Genomic DNA, 27,814 nt, shown 5'->3' with positions numbered 1-27,814 from the left:
CCTCCCCCAGTTGCTTCATACTGGTAAGAAATCCTTGGCCATTTAGCAAGTTCATGGCTGCACATCATGAGCACAGTAATAGCAGGGTTAGGACTCAGTCTCCTGCATTAACAGCACAGGCTCCTAACCGAAAGGGGAGTCTCCATTACTTGTGTGCAGTCTAGGGTGTATGGCACAGTGTCGAGCAGCTCCACCTCCATCCAGCAGAGGGCAGTGGTGCAGGCACACACTAGCCAGTTCTTTGCAGCACTTCCTAAGGAGCTCAGAATCCCTCATTTCAAAGGAGATTCTGGCCTGATTTTTCAAAGGCAGCTGAGCATTTGCAGCTCCCAGCCTCTTGAATGGGTTGTGGGTGAGGCTGTCAACCTCTAAGGCTAATAGTTCCTGAGCAGCAGACTGTTAAATCCACGGGAAGAACAGAAGATGGGAATCAGAGTGACGTGGTAGCTTTTGATCTTTCAGGGCTAGAAACAATGCACTAAAAATACTTTCAAGCCCAGAACAGATTTTCTGAGCTGCTTAGGCTGCCGGTTATGAAATGTCAGCTCTTTATTCTAAGTCAACAGCTTGTGTTCAATCCCCCCCACCCCCATCACCCCATCTGAACTTTGGGTGACTTGTTTGTAGACGCTCACCAGTGTAGAAGTGATGAATTCAGCTGCAGCTCGGGGATGTGCATTCGTCTTTCTTGGATGTGTGATGGCGATAACGACTGCAGAGACTGGTCAGATGAAGCGAACTGCACTGGTAAGCATTGGGATGTGCTCGAGAAACCCTCTGCTGGAGTTGCTCGTTGCTAGCTGTCAGCTGCTGTGTTTTTAAAGGGTTTGCATTAGGGTAGCTCTGTGCAGAAGAGTACATGCTGCGCAGGAAGGTGTTAACCCTGCCGTGTCATGAGACTGGATCTTCCATTGTCCTATTGCTCCTGTATTTTGTGCTAGTGGCTACTGCAGGGAAATCCTGATGGGCAGTGACATAGAAGTTAAGATGGAAACACTGCAGCAACAGAAGAACGGAGCCAGCGTGGGCTGAAGTCAGTGGAGAGATACCTGTGGGTTTTGGACTAGATCAGCAGTTCTCAGACTTCATTGCACTGCAACCCACTTCTGACAACAAAAATTACTACGTGATCCCAGTGCCCTGTATTACTCTAGATTCCAAAGTCCAGAATCAGGGGGCCCCCATGCCACAAGGGACCCTGCAAAGCTAAGTTGCTTTGGCTTTGGCTTCATCCCTGGGGCAGCGGGGAGTGTAAAGCTGGGCCTGGCCCCCCCATTAAAACAAACTCATGGCCCACTTTGGAAACCACTGCACTAGATCCTAATATAGCAGCAAACAGGCTAGTGGATTGAGCATGGAGCCAGAACCAATTTCTAATCCCATGGCTGACAGTAATTTGCCCCGAGACCTTGGCTAAATTGTTTAACCTCCAGGCCTCAGTTTCCTCATCTGTAAAAGTGGGATAATAGTCACCTGCCTTGCAAGGGTTTTTGAAAATGAGTACGTTAATGTGATTTGAAAATAAGGTACCTGTTAAGTATTTGTTCTGGCATGAATGAAGAATGCAGTGAGAGCCTTAGCTCTGAATTCTCTCTCTTCTTAGCTCAAGTGTCTACCCTACCTTTACAATACTCTCCTGTATTTAAAACATGCTCCAGGTTAGTTGGCAGACAGAAAATGTGGATCATCTCCCCTTTTCACCTTAATATTTATTGGCAAACTATGTATCATTTTTGCTGTGACAAAGTTCCTGCTCTACCTTGGTGGGTCTTGCGCTTATTGGCGGATTTGCTCGCCTTGGAGCTTCACGGCAGCCCTCAGCTTGGCCGTTTTTCTGAATTCAGAGTCCAGGTCGACTCCTCCTGTGTCTGACCAGGAGGTGGGAGGTTTGGGGGGAACCCGGGCCCACCCTCTACTCCAGGTCCCAGTGCAGGGCCCTGTGAAATGCAGCTGTCTAGAGTGCCTCCTGGAACAGCTGTGCGACAGCTACAACTCCCTGGGCTACTTCCCCATGGCCTCCTCCCAACACCTTCTTTATCCTCACCATAGGACCTTCCTCCTGGTGTCTGATAATGCTTGTACACCTCAGTCCTCCAACAGTCCGCATTCTCACTCTCAGCTCCTAGCGCCTCTTTCTCCCAGCTCCTTACATGCGCACCACAAACTGAAGTAAGCTCCTTTTTAAACCCAGGTGCCCTGATTAGCCTTCCTTAATTGATTCTGGCAGCTTCTTGATTGGCTGCAGGTGTTCTAATCAGCCTGTCTGTCTTAATTGTCTCCAGCAAGTTCCTGATTTTTCTGGAACCTTCCCTCTTACCTTACCCAGGGAAAAGGGACCTACTTAACCTGGGGCTAATATATCTGCCTTCTATTACTCTCCTATAGCCATCTGCCCGACCCTGTCACAGTGCATATGAAATACAGTCTAAAACTCAAACCGTGGTAGGAGCCCATTACTTATGAGTGACCTTACAATAACAAACCAGGGCAAATACAAGCAATAGAGGAAATAATTTCAGGGAAACAAATTTTGGTTTTAAATTTCTGTAGACTTATAAATAGTAAGGGAGAAACATGATTTTCGAAATTATTAAAAATAAAAACCTCTCACCAGCAAATGCCCTTTTTGCATAAAGCCCTACAAAACATGTTGCTACATGCCCTGTTTTTCACAGGCGCTGAACAACTTGTCAGTTGGAGCTGTGGGTGACCCAGCATGTACAAATTGGGCCAGGAAACTAATAAGATCATATTCCTGAGAGAATAAGCATCTAGCTTATGATCTGTTGATTTTAGCAACTTAATTGCTGCGTTTCTGAAAGTGCTGACTGTTTTTTGATGTGCGCAGTGATTCATTTTTGCTTATATTTGCAAAATTACACTGATGGAATCAAATCAACATTGAGGTCATTCATCTGTAGTGCCGTTTACACCTGACAGTGCTTCAAAACTTGCTTAAAAAATGTATTACCACGTGGTCTGCTATAAAAACAGGATTCCCCTACCTTTGAAGATCTGAAAAATAAGGAGGCATAATTGTAACCATTGGTCCTGAAGATCAAGATGTTAACTAATAAGAATACTTCTCCCTGAAAAGTGCGCAGTTGTTACAACATGTACAGACTGAAAATAGGCTGGGTGTGCACTGACCTAATTTTACAGCTTGGACTCTGATTGTTTTGTAACAGTAAAACGCATTGCGGAAAAGAAGGATTTTCTTAGCAGTTTCTAAACTATTTATCTCAGAGAAGGGATGCTCGGCTCCAATAGTGACTGCTCTTCAGCATGGCCTTGCCTTTTTACCTAGCATTCCAGCTGCGGTGATTGAGCTATAAAGAGGATGTAATTTATGCAAAGTCGTACGCTAAGGACCTGATTCCCCTTTTACTGACAACTGATTTACACCAGTGCAACTCAGCTGGAGAAAAATAGAGTCACTCCGGATTGACACTTTTACATCAGGCCTTGAATTAGTGGTCCGGATTCTCTACTCATACACTGGAGTCAACCCAGTGATAACAACGGAGTTTACACTAGTGGATATAAGTGAGAAGAGTCCTAAGAACATACTAAAATTCAGTCCCCACTTTTTATACATTACATCTGCTCTGATATTTTCAGTTAAACAGTCTTCATGTATCTGCACAGTGAAGAGAATTCTGATTGTAGAAGGCTGTTTAATCTAGCAGAAAAAGGTATAATGATATTTGGTGGTTGGAAGTTGAAGCTAGACAAATTCAGACTAGAAACAAGATGAAGATTTTTGAGGGAGGCTGTGGCAGGTTCCCCCTGGGGTGCCACCTGGAACTGGGGTACCACTAGGCCCCTTTCCCACCAGCCTGGGCTCCTTCTCCCATTGTACTGCTGTGATCACCTGCAAAGCCCTCTAGCCTTCACTTTCACCAGCATACACAGAGGTAGGGACACACCCAGCTGCAGTTATATGCATGCTCTCTGACCAGCCTCTGCATAGGAAAGCTACAGATAAGGCAACTCCTCGTTTCCCAGGCACACACCCCATCTGGAGTATAAACACAAAATTATACCATCTTGCACAGCACAGGGAATTGTACAGCATAAGCTCATAAAATTCGCCCCCTCCCTCAGTGTGGAAAGGAACATGCAACAGCCTTTGCCCCTGAGTTATGATTCCCATATACTTTACTCCAACTCACTGGTTTAGATAAAGCAGAACCAAGTTTATTAACTACAAAAGATAGATTTTAAGTGATTATAAGTGATAGCAAACAGATCAAAGCAGATTTCCTAGCAAATAAACAAAAAATGCAAACTAAGCTTAATCTACGAAATAGATTGGATATGAATTAGCAGATTCTCACGCTAAGAGCTGATACAAACAGGCTGCAGATTCTTAAGGGCAAGCTGCACTTGCTTTACAGCTTGGAATCCCCAGGTGTCTCATTCATAGGCTAAAAATCCTTTTAACCTGGGTCCAGCACTTCCCCAAATTCAGTCTTTGTTCCTCATGTGTTTCCAGGAGTCTCCTTGTGCGGGGAATGAAGAATCCCAGATGATGTCACTCCCTGCCTTATATAGCTTTTGCATAGGGCGGGAACCCTGTGTTTCCAAAGCGTGGTTCCCAGACAAGTCTGTGGAAAAATACTGACATCCCAAGATAAAGTCCAGAGACATATGGTTTCATCACATGTCCTTGTAGAGTCATAGCAGCCATTACTCAGAGGCTGTCTGTAGCGTTTTCGGGAAGGCTCCCCAGGTGGGAGATAAGCTTCTCCTAATGGCTTTTGTTTTTTCCTAATGGCCCATTGCCCTGAATAGGCCCTTCCCCACCGACTATCTAGGCTGAAAACATCTTGTCTAGTGGGCGTTACCAAGTTGTGACTACATTTGAAATACAGTTACATAGTCAATATTCATAACTTCAGATACAAAAATGATACATGCGTACAAATAGGATAATCATATTCAGCAAATATAACTTTTCCAATGACACCTCACGTCACTTACCTTTCATAAAATACATCATAATCATATCATAATATCATTATGAAAAATACAGGGTACAGTGTCATGGAGGCTATTTAACTTATTTATAGATGTGGTGGATTCTCCATCACTTGAAATCTTTAAGTCAAGACAAGCTGTCTTTCTAAAAGATATGCCCTAACCCAAATAGATATAGGGTATAGGTTAGATGCAGAAATTACTGGGTGAAGGTCTCTAATCTGGTTATGCAGGAAATCAGATTAGATTATCAGCATAGTCTCTTTTGGCTTTAAAGTTATACAGTGTAAATTCTTCAGTGTTTAAATGCAGTTTTCCAAACAGACATATTTTTAAACAATAAATGCCCTGGTTCTGGATCAAGTTCTGGAGAATTTACTTGAGCAAACTCCCTTTTATATCAATGGGAGTTATGCTTACACCATAACCACAGAATTTAGACATATGTAATTACTAAATCCATTACAGAATTTCATCATTATATATGGTTGGAACTGTTTAGCTTGGGGATTCCAGTAGTTGGTATTCCAAATGTGTGGGTGTGAAAGGAGATATATTTTGGTATCACTGATCTCTTATGACTTTCTGAGTGAGAATTACTAGAGGAAGAAGTGAACCTACTTCAGAAAGCGTATTGGTTTTTTAAGCTTAAAATTGAAATTATCGATAAGAATCACAATTATTTGAGAAACCTGTCTTCTAACTCTGCTGGCTGCATTTATTGCTCTTATCTAAAATAATAATATTTCACAGTGAATACCTAATAGAATATTCATACCAGATGACTAGTATTTTAAAATATCTGGAAGTTCATGTCACTAGCTAGACTAAAATGTAGTAGCATGCAATTTAATTAAGTCAAATGTTGCTCTTTTTCTAGATAACGAAGAGTATTCTCTCATGTTAGCGTGTTTTTTTTTATTTGAAGAGGTACGGCACATAAATTAGGCTCCAAAATGACTTATTTAAAAAAAACATATTTTAGGCAGAGATTTTCAAAGTGGGAGCTTAAGGGAGGTGGGTGCCCAAGTTCTATTGATATCCACTGGGAATCTGGTGTCTAAGTCTCCTAGGAAACTTTGAAAATCCCATCCTAAGTCTAGTTAAGAATATCTTTGAGAACCTAAAATACAAACAAGTTCTCTTTTTGATACTCAGTGCCAAGTCAGACTTTTGTGTGCAGATCCTCCCTGCCAGCAGATGGCAGTGGTGCTCAAAACCCTTTTGGTGGTATCACCCCCTATATAAAGGGGGGTGCCAGCTCACCAAGGTTTGTCAGTTGCTGTTTCAGCAAGGGCCAGACATCATTACCTTTGCCAGCTGACCCAAAGGACTGAAACAATAAGAAAGGGCTGACTCCAGAGGTCTCAGAGAGCTTTAGAAACATTCATTAACCTCCATAGTCAACCTTATGAGGTACAGTAGGTCGGTAAGTACTGTCCCTATTCTACAGGTGGAGAAACTGAGGCACAAGCGGATAAGATGACTTGCTCAGGATCACAGAGCAAGTCAGTAAGCCGGCCAAATGGGACCCTGGAGCCCTGACACTCATAAGAGGACGATAAATCAACATGTAGAGTGCCTACCACACTGGAGTCCTGGCCCATGACTCTGGCTCGTAGATGCTGCCACAATACAAATAATAATTATTAATAATAGTATGTATGTGAACATATATTTAAATGTGTCACAAATAAACTTAACAAAAGAAAAGAATGGTGGTTTATTTCCATGGAGCCCAAATGAAATCAATGAGTCTGTAAATGCTTTCTTTTTGTTTTCAGCAGTATACCATACGTGTGAAACCTCCAGTTTCCAGTGCCACAATGGGCAGTGCATTCCCCAGAGGTGGGCTTGTGATGGTGACGCCGACTGTCAGGATGGCTCCGACGAGGACCCTGTCAAGTGTGGTGAGAGCTCTCATCTCGCCTGTGGGGTGGGGGGGAGTTACAGTTGTTATTTTCTAAGTCACTGGCCTGTCGTCTTATGGAATGCACACTAGCTTTGTCACTCTTAAACGGACACAACAGAACAGCAGCAAACTTGGGGAGCCCTAAAACCACATCATTATTGATTGGTTGATTGTGGCACACGCCCAAGACCAGGGCCCCTTTGCATGCGCAGTCCTTGCCCCAAAGAGCCTCCAATCTGAATAGACTATATGGACAAAGGGTGCAGCTGATCCTGGGGGTTTTCTTCGTGGTGTCGAATGCCCCTGGGATTTGGCCATTCTGGACTAACAAACAAAGCCAAACCCTAATTACGTTCCTCTGTGCTGAAGTTCTTCCATACTTAAGGCTGCTTTTCCAAATGAATTTTAGAAAAAAAGTGCAACGGTTTCCAGTGTCCGAATGGAACCTGCATCCCAAATAGCAAGCACTGTGATGGGCTGCATGACTGCTCTGATGGCTCTGATGAACAGCACTGCGGTGGGTACACACAGGGACTTGGAATTTGCAGCACCAGATGGGTCAATTGAATACCACATCCCGTCTGGAACACCTCATGCTTCAAAGGAAAGCAAAAGTTCCCTGTATAATGTACATAGCCACCTATGTAGCTCTATAGACAGGGTGGCGGGCGATTCCTTCTTAATACCTAGTGCATATCGCTTTCATCCTGACACATGACACACAATAAGCTTGAATAGCTGCGTAGCTTGTATTATTGGTCATCAAAATTATCCAACTCTTGATAAGATCTAGCCACTGTATTTAACTCTCTGTAAGTCAGAGAGGGTGGTTAAGTACACATAGATTAGACAACAAAATAACTTGGTGTACAGTGTAGTTATTACATATTATTTGTATTACCATAGCATGTAGGAGCCTAGTCATAGACCAGGATCGCATTGTGCTAGGCTCTGTACAAATGTTTCTTACCGCCATGCACTGAAATGCTGTCATTTCCCCCTGCAATCCCTTTGATTCCTCCAGACCCCCTGTGCACGCGTTACATGGACTTTGTGTGTAAGAACCGGCAGCAGTGCTTGTTCCACTCTATGGTGTGTGACGGCATTGTGCAGTGTCGGGATGGCTCGGATGAAGATGCCAACTATGCTGGATGCTGTAAGTGTGATAGTAATACCAATAACCTAGCATTTACCTAATACCTAGTGCTTTTCATCAGTAGATCTCAAAGCACTTTACAAAGGTCAGTACCATTATCTTGGGGGGGAATAGAGGCACCAGGCAGTGAAATATCTTGCCCCATATCACCCAGTAGGCCAGTGGCAAAACTGTGATTAGAAACCACGGTCTGCAGAGCCCCACCCCAGTCCAGTGCTCCATCCGCTAGGCAACACCGCTCTGAAGAGATACCAGAAGGGAATAAATAAGCGTCCTTAGGGAGAGCGCAGAGGGGTTTAGTGTGTCATTTCTGGACTGTGTCAATGACATACCAAGCCACTTGTATGTTCCTTTAAATCAGGCCCATTCTGGATGTAAATGACCTGAATAGCATTTCGTTGACATTAAAAATCCTGGTTTCTGTTGGCCGCTGTTTTGGGTGGGTTGTCACCAAAATCCAAGCAATTACTTTTTATCCCTGGGATGCTTACAGTCCAAGTTCAGTGGGACCAGTTGTTTCACCAGCATGTTTGACAAAGCTGGGCTTTTGGCCCATAGGACTCTAACCTGGCTTTTACAGCCAGAGGCTGCTTTGGGGCCAGGGGGTGCATACATCCTCTCTCGCAGATCATTCCAGCTGAGTCAATGTAATGCCACCCAGGGCAGCTGGAGGAGTGTACGTCTGTGTGTAAACATAGGGACTGCCAAACTGGACCAGTGGTCCATCTAGTGCTGTATCCTCTTTCCTCTGGTGGCCAGTGCCAGAAGCTTCAGAGGAGGGTGCAGGGAAGCCCATAATAGACAGTTATGGGCTATTCTGCGTGCACGGGATGTTTCTTCCAAGCTCTAGGCAGTTAGTGTTTGATGTAGGCTGTATAAGGAATTTGCTTCAACTCTTTGTAAAGGTGCAGCTGGTGCTTCTCCCCATTCCACCTGTCTGGCCAGAAAGCTGCTCCATCTCCTATAGGTTCCTAGCGGCATTGTCTGTGTGAAGCAGTGCCAGTCCTTGCAGGCCAGATGCACAAGGAACCATTGCACAACCATGCACAAGGAACCATTCTGCAATGAGGCAGATTGGATTCTCTGTGCCCTGCCCTCTCCTCCCCGCAGCAAGCCACGATCTGAGCCCTTTGTACTAAGCTCTCAGAAAGAACAGCTGCATTTGACTTTTTATTTTTTTAACTTCGCTTTGTCCCTTTTAGCTCAAGACTCAGAGTTTCACCGGACCTGCGACCAGTTCAACTTCCAGTGCCAGAATGGCGTGTGCATCAGTTTGGTGTGGAAATGTGACGGGATGGATGACTGTGGGGATTACTCTGATGAAGCAAACTGTGGTGAGCAGAGAGGATCATTAACCCTTCCTACCTCAGCTCAGTCTTATTTTGCGTATTAACAGCATTGCCTTACCCTAAGATACCAAGTGGTCACCATGGGGAAGACTGCAATCACTTTATAGAGAGAGAGATGGATAGCGTTTTTTATTTGTCGATTTCATTGTTTTAATGAGATCAGTATCATCATCCCTATTTTACCATTAGGGAAACTGAGGCACGGAGCAGTAACTTAGCTTGCTTAAGGCTACCCTGCAGTCCAGTGGCAGAACTGCAGACAGAATTCGGGTCTCCTGAATGCCAGTCCCGTGTCTATCCACTAGACCGCGCTGCCTCCCATGACCATATCCACTGAATTCTTGATAATCTGATATCGGGCCTTCTCTATACTGTGGTTGACTTGAAGCCATATGTGAGCACATTTGCTGCACAGATTCCCAATCCAGTGCAGACAGGTCTTATATCTGAGAGCAGGGTTAGTAATTATTCCCTGCAAGCCTTAGGAAAACATGCACAGCCAACCACACGTTCAGACTGTGTTAGCCACGTTCTCCACTCCATTCTCCCCTGCCTCATCTCTTGCGTTACTGTGCGTGATCTCGTTTTCAATGGTAAGCTCCGTTGAGCAGAGGCTGCTTCTGTTCCCTGTCCATACACCACCTAGCCCACTTTGGGTGCTGCGTAAATAACAATGACAAAACCCTAGTGGAGATGGTGAGGGATGGGGGTTTGCTTCTCAGGGAAACAGCACTGCTTCTGTGAGCTATGGAGCACCACTAGTCAGGCTTCACCTGTAGGATGGACAGAGCCTGGGTCATCGAGGAGTCGGGAATGCTGGACCTCATGACAATTTCCTGTTGTTGTTAGAAAACCCAACGGAAGTGCCGAACTGCTCTCGCTACTACCAGTTCCAGTGTGACAATGGCCACTGCATCCCTAACCGGTGGAAATGCGATGAGGAGAACGACTGTGGTGATTGGTCTGACGAAAAGGAATGTGGGGGTAAGAGCAAGGGGCCCGCAGCCTCAGTTACCTGTTCCATAGATTATAAAGCCAGAAGGGACCACTGTGCCATCATCTACTCTGACCTCCTGCATAACACAGGCCATAGGACTTCCCTGAATTAATTCCTGTGTGAACTAGAGCACAACGTTTAGAAAAACATCCCATATCTTGATTTAAAAATTGCCAGTGATGGAGATTACAATTAGTGGTAAATTGTTCCAAAAGCTAATAATGCTCACTGTTAAACATTTACATCTTATTTCCACTCTGGATTTGTCTAATTTCAACTTCCAGCTGTTGCTATACCTTTCTCAGTTAGACTGAAGAGCCCATTATCAAATTTTTGCTCCTCATGTAGGTACTTATAGACTGTGATCAAGTCACTCTTTAAATTTAAATTTAAATTTTTGCTCAGCTAAATAGATTGAGCTCCTTGAATCTCTCTCTCTAAGGCATGTTTTCCAATCCTTTAATCATTCTCATGGGTCTTCTCTGAGCCTTCTCCAATTTATCAACATCCTTCTGGAATGTGGACTCCAAAACAGAACACAGTATTCTAGCAGTGGTCGCATGAATGGCAAATGCTGAGGTAAAATAGCCTCTACTCCTACTCGAGATTCCCCTGTTTATATGTCCAAGGATCACACCTTAGCCTTAATGGCCACAGCTTCACAATGAGAGTTGATTATTCACTATGACCCCAAGTCTTTTTCAGTCACTGCTTCTCGGGATAGAGTCTCCCCTCTTGTAAGTATGCCTACATTCTTTGTTCCTCAATGTATAATTTTACGTTTAGCTATTAAGACACATATTGTTTGCTTGTGTCCAGATTACCAAGCAATTTAGATTGCTTTGTATCAGTGACCTGTCCTCTTCCTTATTTACCACTCCCTGAATCTCTGTGTCATCTGGAGACTTTATCAGTGATGATTTTATGTTCTATCTAACCACTCATTTTTAAAATAGCTGATACATCACAGTTGTAGCACTTAGCCCTCTGCTGAGTCCTTATAATTGCCTTGTTCAAGCAGCGAGTTCCATGTTTTACATTGATCGTAGCACAAAACAAAAGTACCCTGACTCATTTTTACACAGTATGTTTGTTTAAATAAATGGTACAGAAGCTTCCTGTCCAGCAGAGAATCTTTTAGCGTGGTTTACAGACAAGTATGTGCACCCATTTCACATAATCTGTTTAGAAACCAGGGTAGTTAAATAGATGCAGTTCCCTAGCGTGGATGCACCTAAACCAGTTTGAGCACGTTCACAATAGGAGGCTGCACAGAGTTAACTGAATTGGTTTTTAAACAGATTTAGTGAAATCGGCACACATGCGGCATGTAGACCGGCCTCTTTGGATTGCGTGCTGTCGTGTCAGCTGGTGGTCTCTGTGTCCGTTACAGCTCCTTCCCTCAGGCACAATATTGGTTAAGTTGAAAACTCGAGTAACATCAAAACAGTTCCCCTTCCCCACCTGGCCTGCAGTCTGTAGAGGTCTTCTCCTTGCCTATTTCTCCTGCTAGGAGGAAAGCACACCCTTCCGTTAAATCCCCTGCTAAGTTGTGTGACAGACAGGTAAGCCCTTCACCTTTTCCTGACCGTTTTATCTGGTCAACAAGGCATCTGAGCTGTCTTGATCAAGGCCCCAATGCTGAAATCAGATCTGTTCATGGAAAAACCTTGATTTTAGTGGAACCTCGGGATTATATAAGGGTCCTCCCAGGTAGATCTGATTTGCGGGACCATGGCTTTAGCATGTGGAGAAGGTTTCTGTGCTGAGCCAGAATGCATACTTTGTCCTATGTTGACCTACTGGAGTTCTCTGTGTTGACCAGGCTGTGGCTTGTCTGTATCCACTTATGGGGAGGGCGCATAGGAGCGGGCCCATGTATATTGGAAGCTGCTACAGGGAAATGTCTGCAGGAAACCTAGGGAGCAGTAGAATAGTCTGCATCCTGCAGGGACCGAGGGTACAAAGCTCACTGTAATCACTGTGCACCTTCCCGCGCTTAAAGTGGTGCTACCCTTTAAAAAACACGTCAGTAAGATGCATCACTGTGTTTTCACCCTCGGGTTCCTGTCCTTTGACTGCAGCTTTGTTTTAAGTTTAGGTCTGGCTCTCGGAGCCAGCTTTGTGCTGTTAGAATAAAAACACTGTGCTTGTGACATATTCCCCATCCTCCTCCTTTTCCAACTGATGTCCTGGGATTTTGCCTTTCAGTCTCCTAGGAACAGAAAAAGCTTTTAGCACATAATCATTCGTAGGAACATGTCCAGTAAGTTCAACTCTCACTGGTTTATTTTTAGGTTCACAGATCCTTCCCTTTACGACATCTGCCCCAGCGACGTGTTTACCTAACCACTTCCGTTGCAACAGTGGCGCCTGCATCATGAACAGCTGGGCTTGCGATGGATATCAGGACTGCACAGATGGCTCAGATGAGGAAGCCTGCCCTACTTTATGTAAGGTTTTCTCCTCCCCTGCCGCTTCGTTTTACACGCAGTGGTGGTTATTCCCTGCAAATGTGTTCCTGAAGATTTGGGCCAAAGTATATGCTGGGTTAAAGGGTGCCAATCTGTTCACTCACATGGAGTTGCACCCACTTGTATCAGGGGAGAATTTGGCTCACTCACTCTGAGTTCTGAGAATCAGTGGAAATATTTGCCATGGAGCAGTGGCTGCTTAGAAGACACATCTCTGTCCCAGCTCAAACTAGGTGGTTACATGCTTGCAGCCATAACAATCTCTGATTGTGTATAGGAAGAGACACCTGAGACTTTCAGGTGGGAGCATGCTGCGGTTGGTTCCTTTCCAGACTTAGAAGCCTATGCACATGCCAGCATCTCCATTTGTAGGTTGCCTTTAGAGTAGCAGGCCAGCTTTTGCACTGTAACCCCTGAAAGAGTGAGTGGAGCTGGCCCTGGTTAGGACATGTAGGATTTGGATAAAGGAGGCAGCAGTGGATTTAGTTACTTCTTTATACAGGAAGCAGCTGCCATCTGGTGGAGTGGGGAGATGCGAACCGATTCTGAACTAGAGGAACCAATAGACAACTCAGTCTGTCGGTCATTGCCATTGCCCAGTGGGGGGTTCTGCTACTGCTTGTGTAATTTGCTGACTATTCTCTTCCTCTTTCTCGTGGTTTCCAGTAGTCAACGTAACTACGACTTCCACCACCTCCCTTGGCCGGTGCAGCAGGTTTGAGTTTGAGTGTCAGCAACTGAGGAAGTGCATCCCTAACTGGAAGCGATGTGATGGTTTGAGAGACTGCCAGGATGGCACAGATGAAATGAACTGTCGTAAGTGCTCATTTCCCACAGGCTGAGCAGTGCTTTAGCTCTCTCGGAGCAAGGCTTTCTTCAAAGAAAAGACCACAGAAAATCGCGTCAGTGCAAGTGGAATCCATGCTAGTGGTATGCAATGAACAATGCATTGTAATGCATTTAGTGCAGTACCAATGTAAAAACAAACACACATTTATTAGCAGTGTTATGGTAGCGCATAGGTTAGAGCATCACGGTACTAGATGCTGTAGATAGTTAATGAGAGATGGTCCTTGCCCCCATAGAGCTCATTATCTCTACAGACAAGGTAGACAAAGAGCAGAACTGGAAATGTGCACAGAGAGAGGAAGTGATTTGTGCAAATTCACACAGCAAGTCAAGGGCAGAAAAAGAAGTAGAGCCCAGTTTGTGTGACTTAGCGTACTGCGCTAATCACTAGACAAGACTGCCCTCTTTATATGGCTTTAACATCAGAGAAATAGCAAGGGTATGTTGCGAAAAGACTAATGCTTGGGTGCCTGTCCCTCCCTCCTATTGGAAAAATAAGTTTTGAGAGAGACTCGGTTTGGGTCGGTTTATAACATCATACCCCGACAATTTTATGTGAGTTGATCAGAAAACATTAATTAAAACAGGATGGTAGTTGATAGCTTCATAGTGTGATATTGCTCTCATTGGGAGTTTTGCTATTGACTTCACTGGGGCACTGTCAAGTTCTTGCTGGCCTAGTGTGAAAATGTGATAAGGATATGGAAAACAATACAAAGGCAGACGTCACATTCAGAATTCACGCGGCGGGGAAATATATATGAATATATATATTAAGTATAGACAGGTTTCAGAGTAGCAGCCGTGTTAGTCTGTAGTTGCAAAAAGAAAAGGAGTACTTGTGGCACCTTAGAGACTTACAAATTTATTAGAGCATAAGCTTTCGTGAGCTACAGCTCACTTATGCTCTAATAAATTTGTAAGTCTCTAAGGTGCCACAAGTACTCCTTTTCTTTTTGCGAATACAGACTAACACGGCTGCTACTCTGAAACCTGTCATTATGCAAGGCACTGAATTTAGCCGTATAGAGTGGAAATCTGTCAACTGCATCCGATGAAGTGAGCTGTAGCTCACGAAAGCTTATGCTCTAATAAATTTGTTAGTCTCTAAGGTGCCACAAGTACTCTTTTTCTTTTTAAGTATAGACAGAAAGATATAGCACCAGATTTTCAGACATGCTCAGAGAACTATTGGAGCTGCTAGGGGCTGAACACTTTTGAAAATCTGACTCAATGTTTGAAAATTGGGCTTAGAGACTCATACAAACATGGGCACCTTTTTAGGTGCCAGACTCCCATTTTTCCTCAACTTCCCAAATTTGAAAATTAAGCTCAGTCCCTTCATCTATAGAGAGATGCATTAAAATTTCTGTGTTTATGCTAAAAGCTCACAATAAAACCATTACTTATCACTTGCTTTTTTTAAATTACCGTTTGGCATAATTGAAGATTAGTTTCTTAACCTCAGGGTGCAAAATAAAACCCTCCTAGAGCACTCTAGTTACCAGCATGGTTAGTGATTGACACTGTCACGCCATTCACCCCAAAAGATCTCAGTAAGATATTCTAATATGGACATAGTAACAATAACAATTACGTATTCTACACTGGGATCACTTTACCTATGAACGAGATGCGGCCACCTCTGCATTTCAGTATGGCTGCGGTTTAGCGGTGTGCTTGACAGCACTGTGCAAGATGTTCCGGACAGAAAACTTGTAAATGAGTTCTCCTGCTTTGGATCATGCAGTGCTTTTCCATCTTCCAGCTACTCACAGCACACTATCGTGCCCGAATGGTTATAAGTGTGAAGATGGGGAAGCCTGTATCATGACAACAGAACGGTGTGATGGATTTCTTGACTGTTCAGATAGTAGCGACGAGAGAAACTGCACCGGTAAGTAAATGCGCTATCACGGAAGTTCTCATGTTTTCCATAGCACAGACCACGTTATAATACAGACATTGTCTCACAGGTTCCTGTCCTTCATTCACAATCACCTTGATCAACCCTCCTTTGTTCACAGTTGTATGGTCCATCTCCCCTCCTGCTCACAATCAGACACCTCCCTTCCTGCTTCCACACACATAATTTCCTTCAGTGCATCTACAGCAATTGCAGACGTAGGCAAATAACAGTCATTTAGTGGCACACAAATACAGGACATTCCCTGATTAGCACAGCCAACAAGTGGGTGCATTTTGCCCACTGTGTCCTGCTCTGAAAACATATCCCTGAGTGCACAGGCACAGAGCTAAGCTCCCTCGCTCCCCCACTTTCAATTTTCCCCTCCATCATTACCCCTGGAGCCAGACGTGTTACACGTTGATTGGAAGTCCTGGTCCGTTCTGGGTAGATAATAACAACATCGATCACTGTCTTTTCCCAGATGTGAGATTCAGCCATTTTCCCAGTAAACTGCTTGGGGTACTGAACATCAATCAGTTTGTAGTTCTTTAATTAAATATTGATTCTGAGAAGCGGCCCAGACTGGAGGCCAAGGAGCCACTGAGACCCACAGCTGGGCTGGAATGCTGAAGTGAGGCAAGAAACCCTTGCTTTATTCTGCTAGACTTCCTGGTGCTGGGAGATTTCATCTCCTCCCCCGTGGGCTGGCAGGCTCATTGGTTTAATTTTCAGCTGATTAGGAAACTCTATCAGGAGCAGATCAGAGCTCTCTGTTTAGTTTCCTTAATAAACTGGAAATGAAACCAGCGGGCTACGTAGGGCCCTGGGAGCGGAGCTGGAGTCCACAGCTTAGAGGCCTGGCAGCTGAGCAATGAGGCAGGGGGGAAGTGGGACACAGAGCGCGACAGATTGCACATAAAGGGGAATAAGGTGGCCTGCAGATATAGGTGAGGGTTGTATTTGCAGGGGATCACATACAGGAGCAGCGAGTGGAGAGTGTGGAACTACCAGACATTGGGTAGCTTTGATAATATTTCTAGGGCTTTCCAACTGAGGATCTCAAAGTACTTAATGAACAGCAAGTGATTAAGCCTCATGTGTTTCAGATGGAGAAAGTGAAGCACAGAGAAGGGCAGGGCACTAGCTAGAATTAGAAACGATGTATCCTGGTTGCAAGTCCCCTGTTGCAGCCACTAGAGCACGCTACCTTCCACACAGCCGAACTGTAGAGCTGATTGGCAGCCAGGCTTACTCAGACACTGAGCCTCGCACACATTCTCCAATAAGGAGAAAGAAGCAAGTGACCTAAAGGAATAAATGACACTATCTGAACACTGCTGGTTAGCACCAGCTATCTGTCTAGACGCTTATGCAGCCCTCAGCACTGTATTATCCACGTGTCCCACAAACATCAGTGAATGGATCCTCCCAGCGTGTCTGTGCGGTAATGAAGTGCAAATTTTCCTCCTTTTTACAAGGGGGGAAACTGAGGCACAGAGAAACTAAATGACCGGCCCAAGGTCACAGAGGGAGACTCCGGCAAAGCAAGCTACAGAATCCAGATCACCTGAGTCTCACTGCCTTGGCCCCAAGACCAGCCTTCTTCGCCATCCTCCCTCTGTGTTATAGGCATTATAAAGAAAAGCATGCAGAAAAGGTCCATGATCCGGACAGTTCACAAACTTCGTAGAGATTCATGACCTAGATGTGTTCCACAAGTAGAGAAGTGACTTCTTAGATCAGATTGGTGAGAAGGGCCAATCCAGGACCATTGCTCTTCTGAATAATTTCAGATGGTGCTTTGTCCATGGGCATTGATTATTTAAGTGTATGCTTCAGTCTACAGCTTTATGCACTAATTGTGCCACGTAACCCTTTACCCCCATTCTGTAAAGCACTGCTTTTATTTTCCTCTCTAAAATAGTATTTGCTATTGTCTGATTAGATGACACAATTGTGTACAAAGTCCAGAATCTCCAGTGGACAGCTGATTTCTCTGGTGATGTCACTTTAACATGGGCTCGACCTAAAAAAATGTCCTCAACAGCCTGTGTGTATAATGTCTATTACAGGTAAATTTCACAAATCTTGATTATTTTTTTTTATCGGATGAAGCATGCGAGTAATCCTAAATTCATTGTGACTATTTATGTTTAAAAGCAGGGTAGATAAAAATCTGTGATTCTTTAATTTAGATTAGATTTTTTTTTAATTTTGTTATTTAAATTATAAATTGTTTTTGTTTAAAATGAAATCTGAATTTAATACAAAACACATTAAGGCCTAAATTTATTATAATAGCTTACAATATTTAAATACAATTTTAATACAAAATAAATATGATAAATCCATGAGCCTCTATCAAAAACTTTGAGTTAAAGGATGCTTTTCTATACAAAGAAAATGGGGGAAAACTTTTGAGGTCAGGCTTTGTAAATAAGGTGCAATAGCTCAGCCTAAGTAACAAAGGAGACTCTCTTATTTTCAAGAGGCTCTGGTGAGACTAGGCACTTAAGGGCCAGTCATTTTCACTTAGGCATATTTGAAAATTTTCCCAGGTTGACCTGAAATAATGTTTAATCAACTGACTACACAGCTAACCCCTCTGTTTAATAAATCATTTAGTTGTAAATGTGAAACATGTTTTGATAAAGGAAGTTTATGCATCCAAAATATGCAAGGCTGCTTTGTTTAATACAAATATTTGTATATACCATTTTGTGTTAAATTAGTTACCATCCTCATCATAAGCAAAAAGTTAAGTATCAAGTAAATAAGTAATATATCTTTTACCATTTTCTAACATACTAACATGTACAATAAATAAGAATCTGAAAATATTAAGCTATATAATTGCTTAAATAAATGTATATAGTTATACATATATACCCCCTGGATAGCAAAAAGATGTACCAAATCAAAACGGTTATATCAACCAGTGAGAATGCACCGCTCTTTAGAAAATAAGTGATGTACAAATGGAAAAGTTCATTAAAATTGATAATTTAAATCACTTCATTTTAAGTCAGTCCACCCTGGTTTAAAGGTAGACAGGCACTCTCTTAAGCACCTTGTGAAGTCAACTTAAAAACTTCATTTCTGTTTTACCTATTATTGTTACCAACAAGACTTGAAATGGCTTTAGCTAGAAGAGATTACAGAAAAATTATTTGTCTGTGTGTTTTTCAGATTGTTTACCTTGTGCATTTGCCAGCATTTTCTAAATTAATACTTTCTAATGCCAGAAAGGACCACTGTGACAGTCTAGTCAGGGGTCCTGTATAACACATCCTGTACAACTTCCCCAAAATGATTAATGTGTGAACTAGATCATATCTCTTTTTAAAAAAGCCAGTTGTGACATTAAAATCTGCCGGTAATGTAGAATCCACCATGACCCTTGAATTTGACTAGCTTCAACTTCCAGCCATTTGTGTGTAGTCAGTTTCCCCTTTTGTTTGTTTAGGCCTTTGTGTAGCACAGAGCTACCATGAAAGAAAAAGTGTCAAGAAGTTAAGGCAGTGTTGTAAAAAAATTTAGAAAGTGGCAAGTGTAAAACTTTCAGTGACTTTTAACTCATATTTTGAAGTGGACTAGCTTTAAGTTAATAGTATCCCTTTAAGCAGGCCTTTAAAGTGTCATTAGATGATGGGTGCTCTTAGAACAAGCTGACACCTCTGGATACTGAAATACTTCCTGAGATAAGTGGTTTTATTCTCTCCCACAGGATGGTTGGCGAAAGCATTTGGAAAACTTTAGAAACTCACAGTAACAAAACAAACAGTGTCTTAAAAGTCCTCAAGCCAGATTGCACCTATCAGGTCAAAGTTCAGGTCCAGTGCCTCAGCAAAGTGTACAACACCAATGACTTTATCACTCTGCGTACGCCGGAGGGCTGTAAGTGGTCTTTGCATGTTCTGTTCTAAGTTCCTGGATATGTAACACTTCTAATCCGTCAAGTAGCCACAGCACTGTGCTTCCACAAAAGGAAGGTGGAGACGTGCTTTCTGAATAGCATCCCACAACTTTTTGCAGAAGGCAAGGGGACAGAGCCTCAACTGGGGTAAATTTTAATAATTCCACTGATTCAAGGATCTACCCAAAACAAAGGTGTTCCTGGGAAATTCATCTCTTACAGTGCCGTGAAGAGCTCTGTGGAGGGAATACAGTGATATTCCTCCATTTTATCTGTGCTTTTTTTGGGGGTGGGGGTAGGGAAAGGTACAAAATAAAGTTTGATGCTGACCACATTGGGCAAAATCCTGGCTTCATTGCAGTCAACAGAACAACCCCCGTTGACTCCACTGGAGCCAGATTGCACCCTCTAGTTACAGCATCTCTAAGGGATGAGTGGTGCACATTCAGAATCCGGATCCTCTCCCTGCAGATCTGCACACAGAAGGCAGCCTACCATATGTGGGTCTCCACTTCCCATGAGCAATAGGTTGTTAGTTGCCTCTTTTGAGGGCACACTGCTGGCTGAGGATCCATGGGAAGGGTGCGCTTTTATATTGACCGCGCCCACTGGCTCCATGGTGTGACCAAGCTCCAGTAGGGAATAAGCTGCTCACTAATATCTGGACACTTGTTCTTTACTTTTTTCCCCTTATGCTTCTGATGAACAGATCCCTGTGGTCAGTCTGTCCCTAACTCACTTGTTTCTTTGGTAGTACCCGATCCGCCCCTTCATCTTCAGCTGTCCCTAAAGAAAGAGGTGGAAGGCGTGGTGATCGCCCACTGGGCTCCGCCCATGTATGCCCACGGCATGATCCGAGAGTACATCGTAAGTATTATTCTGCCACTTGTTCCTCATTCCAGACCCAAAGCTGAATGGGAGCCCTGCATGTGCAGCAGAAGGAAGGATTCCTTCCTCACTGCAAAGGGCATCAGTGGTTTTGGCTCTGGGAATTTGACCCTTCTGAACAAAACTATCTGCAGCTGTTCACTCATGATGAAAATCACATCTGTGCAAGGCCTATGCATCACCTTAAGTTCCACAGAGGCCTGTTTTATGCACTTAAGTGAGACTGAAGTGGCCAGAGGTATGTTTCGCCCCCCTCCCTCCCCCCCCGTGCATATACATACCATCTGCAGGAAGATTCAGCACAACTCAAGCCCTTAACACGGCCTGTGTGAGCCCCTTTGCACAGAAGTCCCAATTCAGCAAAGCACTTAAGCACATGTTCAATTGTAAGCATTGATTGAATCTTATTTAAATCAATGGGATTTAAACATATGCTAAAATGTTTTCCTGAACTATTACAGTTAATTACTTGTATTAGTCTAGCACCTGGGAGCCCTAGTCATGGACAAGGATCCTGTTGTGCTAGGCACTGTAGAAACATAGAGCAGAAAGATGGTCCCTGCCTCACAGAGCTTACAATTCAAGTAATTGGAGATTAGAATGAATTTCAGCTCAGTTAATTTAGATTGTGAGCGTGTTCTTTGACAATTAGCTAGTTTCTCAATGATGAGAGACGGAGTCGAAACAGGAGCAGAAGATACAGTGCAGTTATTGCAAAGATCATGTAAATATTTTTTTCCAGGTCCATTACAATAATATGGAGGAAGATGAATAAATGATTTTGAGGTGCGGACGATGGAAAATTGAGTTTTATTGGGGGAGCTCAGGCAAAATCGCTTCTATACATAGTCACTGAAATTCCAGTTCAGATTTAATAATGTAAGAAAGTCGTCTGCATTTATTAGAGACATATGGGCAGACCGTGATTGTCCCTGTTTTTGTGGGGTGGATTCCTTTTGCTTTCAGTTCGACCAGGGGTGGGCAAACTACAGCCCACGGGCCGGATCCGGCCCCTCAGGGTTTTGGATCCAGCCCGTGGGATTGCCCCCCGTAGTGCCGAAGGCCCCGCATCTCTCTCAGAAGTGTTCGGCACAACATCCCTGCAGCCCCGGGGGCAGAGGGCTCCGTGCATTGCCCTTGCCTCCAGGCACTGCCTCCCGCAGCTCCCATTGGCCGGGAATGGGGAACTGTGGCCAATGAGAGCTTCGGGGGAGGTACCTGGAGGAGTGGCAAGGGCAGCATGTGGAGCCCTGTGGGCGCCCCCCGCCAGGGGCCGCACTGGGACATGGTGTGGCCGCTTCCCGGAGCGACACAGTGTGGGGCTGGGGTAGGTTGGCAGGGAGCCTGCCCTGCCCCGGGGCATGCCGCTGCCACCCCGGAGCCACTTTAGGTAAGCGGCGCTGGGCCAGAGCCTGAACCCCTCTTGTACCCCATCCCCCAACTCCCTGCCTGCACCTCGCACCTCTCCTGCACCTCAGCTCCCTGCCCTGAGCCCCATCGCACCCTGCACCCCAACCCTCTGCCCTGAGCCCCCTCATACAGCCCGCACCCCTCCTTTGCACCAGTTCCTTGCCCTGAGCCCGTTCATAGACACTGCACTCCCTCTCGCACCCCAACCCCCTTCCCCAGCCCTGCATACAATTTCCCCATCCAGATGTGGCCCTCGGCCCAAAAAAGTTTGCCTACCCCTGAGTTAGGCTATGATAAAAAATAATAGTTCAAAAAACTTGGCAACTTTAAGATGCACCTGTCTCCTAAACACAGAATAAATCCAACCTTTATACTTGTCAGAGCTGGTAAGATGAAGCTTGTATTAGTTCTTTAATCAATTATATTAAGGTGCTTGATGGGGCCCCTGAATGAATAGCCTTGTTGATCATTGATAAAGACCAGGTTCTGCCTTTGGGTACAGTGGAGCAGAGTGGAATCTTCCATCCACTTTCTCATAGGAGAAATGCAGCCATGGATCCCTATACTCTGCAGAAAGGGTTCCACATAGCAAGTACTGTAAAGACAGTCTCTCCCCATCTCTGGAGTTAGACAAGACGGGGAAAATGTTGCATGGTTTTGATTACAAGTGTGCTGTGTCCCACCCCAGATCTGAGCATTCAGATTGAGGGTTTGAGTTCTGGCCCTTGTGTAATTTTAATGGTCCATGGTACTTTAAAGCTAGCTACCCATCCATCCCCCATCCCACCCTTTTGTATTGTTGACTGTGACCCTCCGATCTCTTCTTTTCACCCTGTTAGGTGGAATACAGTAGAAATGGTTCCAAGGAGTGGTCCTCACTTAGAGCCAGTAAGAACTATACCAAGATTGAGAATTTGCAGGTCAACAAATTATACACCCTAAGAGTGAGTATTTTCAAAGCCGGTGATTCTAGGTGTACTGCACACATTCTCAAGTGGGTTTTCTTTTACTGTATGATCTGAGTACTGCACTGAGTTAACTGACAGACTAGTGCCACTGTGGCAAGTTAAGACACTGTATTGCTAAAAGTACATAGAAGGCCAGCACATTTGTGGACTCCTTCATTGTGTACTGACAAGAAAAGGCAAAAGTAAAGGATCAAATTCTGTTCTTAGATTTGCACCCCATCCAAGAAACCCAGGTTGCAGTTCTAAATGTCATCCACGGATGGCACAATTCTGAAGTTACTTTGGTTGCACAGGATATAGGTCAGAGACAGATTTGGCTCTAATTGTATCATGGGAGAAAGAAACAGAACTCATATCAGTCTTCAAATATGTTAAGGGCTGTTGTAAAGAGGACTGTGATCAGTTGTTTTCTGTCCACTGATGGTAGGACAGCAAGTAATGATGACATCTCAAGGTCCCTTCCAGCCCTATATTTCTAGGTTGGGGATGGGGCAGGAGAGATGCTAGGGAGGGCTAAAGGCTAGATTAAAATCAGATAGAATTTGAGTTTGAGAGGCAAGCCTGCAAAGCGAACACTGCGAAGAGTACAGCCTTAACTTGCCAATTTTCCACATGCTAAACTCTCATTGATATTAATGGCAATTCAGATAGCAGGATACAACCCTTATGAATCAAAGTTATTCTTACTGTTACTTGTATAATCCCATGTGTGTGCAAGAAGTGGGTACCTTTTAATATATGCACTATCACTTCTGTATACAGGACACTTTCTAATAAATTGTTGGGGCCAAAACTGCTGCCAGCATGGATTTCATGGGAGTTGTGCTAGGTTATACTGGGCAGAATTATTCCAGCCCCCCTTACTTTACATGCTTTTTTTGTAAAGATCTCGCCATTGTCTGTTATCTGCAGTGTATCTCAATAGATTACTTTAATTAACTGTAAGCAGCTCTGCTTTATCTCTGTTCACAAACCTTATATTACCAAGTCATTAAACAAGCTGTTGTGTTTTGTTTCAAAGTCTATTTTTCATCAGTTCCACTGCACTAATAACCCTTTTCTAAACTCATTCATTGTTCTCATTATAAAATTTTAACTCACCTTCTAATTTGAAAAAGGTTGCTGCAGTAACTAGTCGGGGCGTAGGAAACTGGAGTGATTCCAAATCCATAACCACCATGAAAGGCAAAGGTAAACATTTTTCTGGGTTTCAGTTTAAATGGACTCGGACAACACAGAAAAAAAACTTGAACATAAGCATTAGCATGAATTGTAGTTTTCTGTCTTTTCCTTAGTGATTTAATATCTGTACTGAATTTGCTGTATTTTGTATTAAGAGGAGCTATAGCATTTACACCTTAAAAAGAACAGGAGTACTTGTGGCACCTTAGAGACTAACAAATTTATTTGAGAATAAGCTTTTGTGAGCTACAGATGTAGTGAGCTGTCGCTCACGAAAGCTTATGCTCAAATAAATTTGTTAGTCTCTAAGGTGCCGCAAGTACTCCTGTTCTTTTTGAGGATACAGACTAACACGGCTGCTACTCTGAAACCTTAAAAAGAACGTAGACTGTCAAATTAAAAATCATAGCTCTAGACAATGAAATTCCATACTCCCATTACTAATAAATCATTTGGTTATTTATACTGAAGAACTTTTAAAATCTATTTGGTTGGGGTTAGGCTCTGTTGATTTTGCCTTCTGTATTTCATGTAGCTTGTCAACGTAGACGAGTCAGTTTCATTCAGGATCCCATGCATTAGAACAAGGGTGCAGTGGTTAGATTGCAGACATTGCAGGGTAATGTTCAAATACAACAACCAAACCTTGTTTCTGTGGCATTTTTTTTAGAACAAGGTTGCAATGGTTAGATCACAGATATTGTTTAAATACAACAAAACCCTGTTTCTGTGGCATTTTTTTAAATCATGAAATCATTTAAATTATCAAGTTTTATATCAACTTTTTTGAAATAAAACATACGTTTTCATCCCTAAATTGCCGACAGTGTCCTTTTTTAAAAATTCAGCATTAACTTGTTAGATCTAAGGCCTGGTCTACACTGGAGGGGGTAATGTAGACAAGCCCTAAGTGCTCTCTCCCCATTGTAACAAAGCCAGAGAAGAGGAAAGGATGCTACTGAAAATGCAGTATCCTTGGTAACATGAAGAGCAACCAGTAACTAATTGTTAGAACTAGTTGGGAAAACAGAGGAGGAATAAATTGCAACAATTTTCATCTGCATTTTTTTCATCTGAATTTTTCAACCAACTCTGCTTTTTCTAACCTCATTCTCCTCTCTTTACCCATTGCTCTAAAGTACTGGCCCCATCATGTCTTGTCTTAATACATTTGGAAGCAGAAGTCTATCTTTCCTTCCACAATTAGGCCTTTTTGTAGCAGAGAGGACAGTTTGCCTATCGTCTGCTGTAGGAAAGGGCGGGATATTTTACAACACCTAGGGGACATAATAGCAATCTAAACAAATACACTAGGGCAGCAGATGGGAAGTAAGATGATAAGACTCGAACAGAGGTGTTTGCCATGCATCCTGCTTTTATTAAACTTTCCTTCAAGGGAAGGGCCAAGGCCTTGGGGCCTCTTGGAAGAAATGTGTTAGTGATATTTATATCTTTCTCAATACAATCCTGATTCTGCTTCATTGAAGTCAGTGGGAGTTGTGCCATTTACTTCAGGAGTTGCAAGAGCAAATAATTGCTCGTTTGAATTCACAAGCAATAAAAAACCTACATCCGATCCACTCTGTCTTCATCCTGTGGTTAGAAAGACAGGGAAGCCTAGGGCTGTATTTTAGGATGACCTGGTGTATAGGATCCCTTGCATTTAAACAACCCCAGGTTAAAACAGTAACTTCCCTTTAAGATATACCTTCCAAGTGTCGGCACGCTACTCCAACAGGTTCCTGTAGGAGCAATGATGGGTGCTAGAAAGATTCTAGCAACTTTTATCGATGGGGAAACTCTTTTTTGGAAAAAACCTTCATGATAGTTAGTAACTGAAAATCTGCATTTATCCAGCCCCATAAAGATAGGATTGTGTTTTATGTTTTTGGCGTTTAATTCATGTCTGTTTCTTCCTTTCCCTTCAGTTATCCCACCGCCTACCATCCGTATTGAGAGTTGCAATGAAAACTCCATAAGTTTCACCCTGAAAGTGGACACTAACATTAAGGTAAAGTTTGAACTTCCTGACTATAACTAGAGCAGAGGGAGCTAGATCAGAGTCACAAATATTTGGCAGGATATAACATGGCTGCAACAACACTGCAAACATGAACGAGAACGACAGTCCGAGACTTGTTCGGCCAAAAATAATCCTGTCCTCAAGCAAATCACCTGATTAGAAAACAAATATACTGTCACTGAGGGTTTGGGGTTTTTGTTTTAAGAATTATTTAATACTTAATGTGTAAGTACCTTGCTTCAGTCTGGTATTTACCATGTAATGATAGGGTTCCCAGCTCCCATACAAAGGCAGAGGATGCTGGTAGAATTATGTATGCCTTGTAATTTAGAGAAGTAATGACATTTACTTATGCTGCGGGCTAACACAGTTCATCTCATGTGAGAAGGTGGGTCTACCTGAGGTAGGCGTTTCCTGGAGAGTTTCAGATGAGCACTAGGGAAAGACAGAGAAGTGGGGCTTTTTTTCTATCCTGTATAATCAGTCTTCACTCAGAACACAACGAAGGCACCTGCATTTATTGCATGGGCTGTGAATTGTTTGATAGATATTTGTATGTGTTGGAATCCTAATAACAACAAGCCAGCAAAGCAAGAACAAAAAATAGCTTTCCCTTGCCTTCACCATTAAAAATGACAGGGAAATGGTTTTCCCAGCCTGCTAGAGTGAGATTTCGGGGGGGTAGAAATTGTCCTGTTTTGGGATGCGAAAAGTCAAAATATCAACAAATTTTATCAACTAATAATCTGAAAAACACATTTCAGATTGGGTCAATTGTTTTAAAAAATAACAAAAACTTGGTATTGAAATAACTTCTTAGAAGTATAAATTAACTAATATTTTCAAACAAAAATATTTTGAATCAAAAAGTGAAAACTTTTCATTTCAAAACTTTTTTTTTTTTAATTTTGATTTGGGAGATTCGGCGAAACAGACGATTTCTTGCAGTTCCGGTTTCAACAAATCAACATTTTCTGACCAAAATTGCCAACCAGCTCTATTAAAAACACTCAGCCCTTTTTCCACAGTCTGGTTTCCCTGATGCTCCTCTATTATAGTGCCTCTGAACCTTAGGGGAGGAAAGACGGGGAATGGATTAAGAAACCCAGAGATAGTGGATGGGGAGAGTAAATAAACTCCATTTTTGACTAAACCAGGTCCCTTAGTTGTTACAGAAAATATAATATGAAGACTTAAACTTTCATTCAATAGCATATAAAAATAGCATAACAAACAGATCATCCATTCTCTGTGGTGTTGCTCCTTGACAGGTGAATGGTTATATTGTGAACTTCTTCTGGACCTTCGATACCCACAGGCAAGAAAAAAGGACTTTGTTCCTAGATGGCGAAAAGTCAGCACAAACAGGTAAAACCTGTAGCTGGAGCTATCTTGCCTTCAGATATCCCGATGAGCAGTTTGGCATTGGGGGGTTCAGGGCTTGTCCTGCAAATAAGGCTCAACTGAGCAGTCCTTAGCTTAGGATGATTAATCATGTAAGTAGGAATTACTCCTGTGAGCAAGGGATTTCAGGGCTGGGCTGCAAATCCTTGACCTTTGTGAAAACCCCAGGTAAGTTGGGATGAAGCCACCAGCCTCAGAGCGATATTGGCACGTGTAGCCCCTGCCCTTTTCCTTTACATGGGGTTATGGCCACTGCAGTGGGGTGGTCATGAACCCATACCCTCATTCCTCCCCCTTGCACTGCTCTGCACTGCCACAGTGGGAGCATGCACCCATGGATGTGCAGAGTTCGGCACAGGCTCTGCTGCTGGCTCTGTTCTCCCCTGCCAATACA

At 43.3% G+C, this 27,814-nt stretch overlaps 1 protein-coding gene and 1 long non-coding RNA gene across 4 annotated transcripts in view; one reads left to right on the top strand and one right to left on the bottom strand.

Moving 5' to 3' along the window:
* LOC119846599 overlaps positions 1-27,814 on the bottom strand; it is a 204,894-nt gene that overhangs the window by 23,858 nt on the left and 153,222 nt on the right. The window lies entirely within an intron of this gene.
* The window catches only part of SORL1 (sortilin related receptor 1), a 101,357-nt gene that overhangs the window by 61,394 nt on the left and 12,149 nt on the right, over positions 1-27,814 (top strand). The window contains exons 25-40 of one of the 3 annotated variants that reach the window (XM_038380420.2): positions 628-747; positions 6,768-6,893; positions 7,305-7,412; positions 7,920-8,051; positions 9,254-9,385; positions 10,250-10,384; positions 12,695-12,850; positions 13,538-13,687; positions 15,489-15,617; positions 17,575-17,701; positions 19,357-19,526; positions 20,300-20,412; positions 22,683-22,787; positions 23,930-24,002; positions 25,922-26,004; positions 27,288-27,384. In XM_038380420.2, the coding sequence (XP_038236348.1) occupies positions 628-747; positions 6,768-6,893; positions 7,305-7,412; positions 7,920-8,051; positions 9,254-9,385; positions 10,250-10,384; positions 12,695-12,850; positions 13,538-13,687; positions 15,489-15,617; positions 17,575-17,701; positions 19,357-19,526; positions 20,300-20,412; positions 22,683-22,787; positions 23,930-24,002; positions 25,922-26,004; positions 27,288-27,384 (1,956 nt within the window). The remainder of the gene's footprint in view (positions 1-627; positions 748-6,767; positions 6,894-7,304; positions 7,413-7,919; positions 8,052-9,253; positions 9,386-10,249; positions 10,385-12,694; positions 12,851-13,537; positions 13,688-15,488; positions 15,618-17,574; positions 17,702-19,356; positions 19,527-20,299; positions 20,413-22,682; positions 22,788-23,929; positions 24,003-25,921; positions 26,005-27,287; positions 27,385-27,814) is intronic. The other 2 variants (XM_038380421.2, XM_043500806.1) reach the window with 2 other exon arrangements.

The sequence above is a fragment of the Dermochelys coriacea genome, chromosome 22, assembly GCF_009764565.3.
Source record: "Dermochelys coriacea isolate rDerCor1 chromosome 22, rDerCor1.pri.v4, whole genome shotgun sequence".
NCBI classification, from domain to species: domain Eukaryota; kingdom Metazoa; phylum Chordata; order Testudines; family Dermochelyidae; genus Dermochelys; species Dermochelys coriacea.
This window is presented reverse-complemented; position numbering and strand designations above follow the sequence as displayed.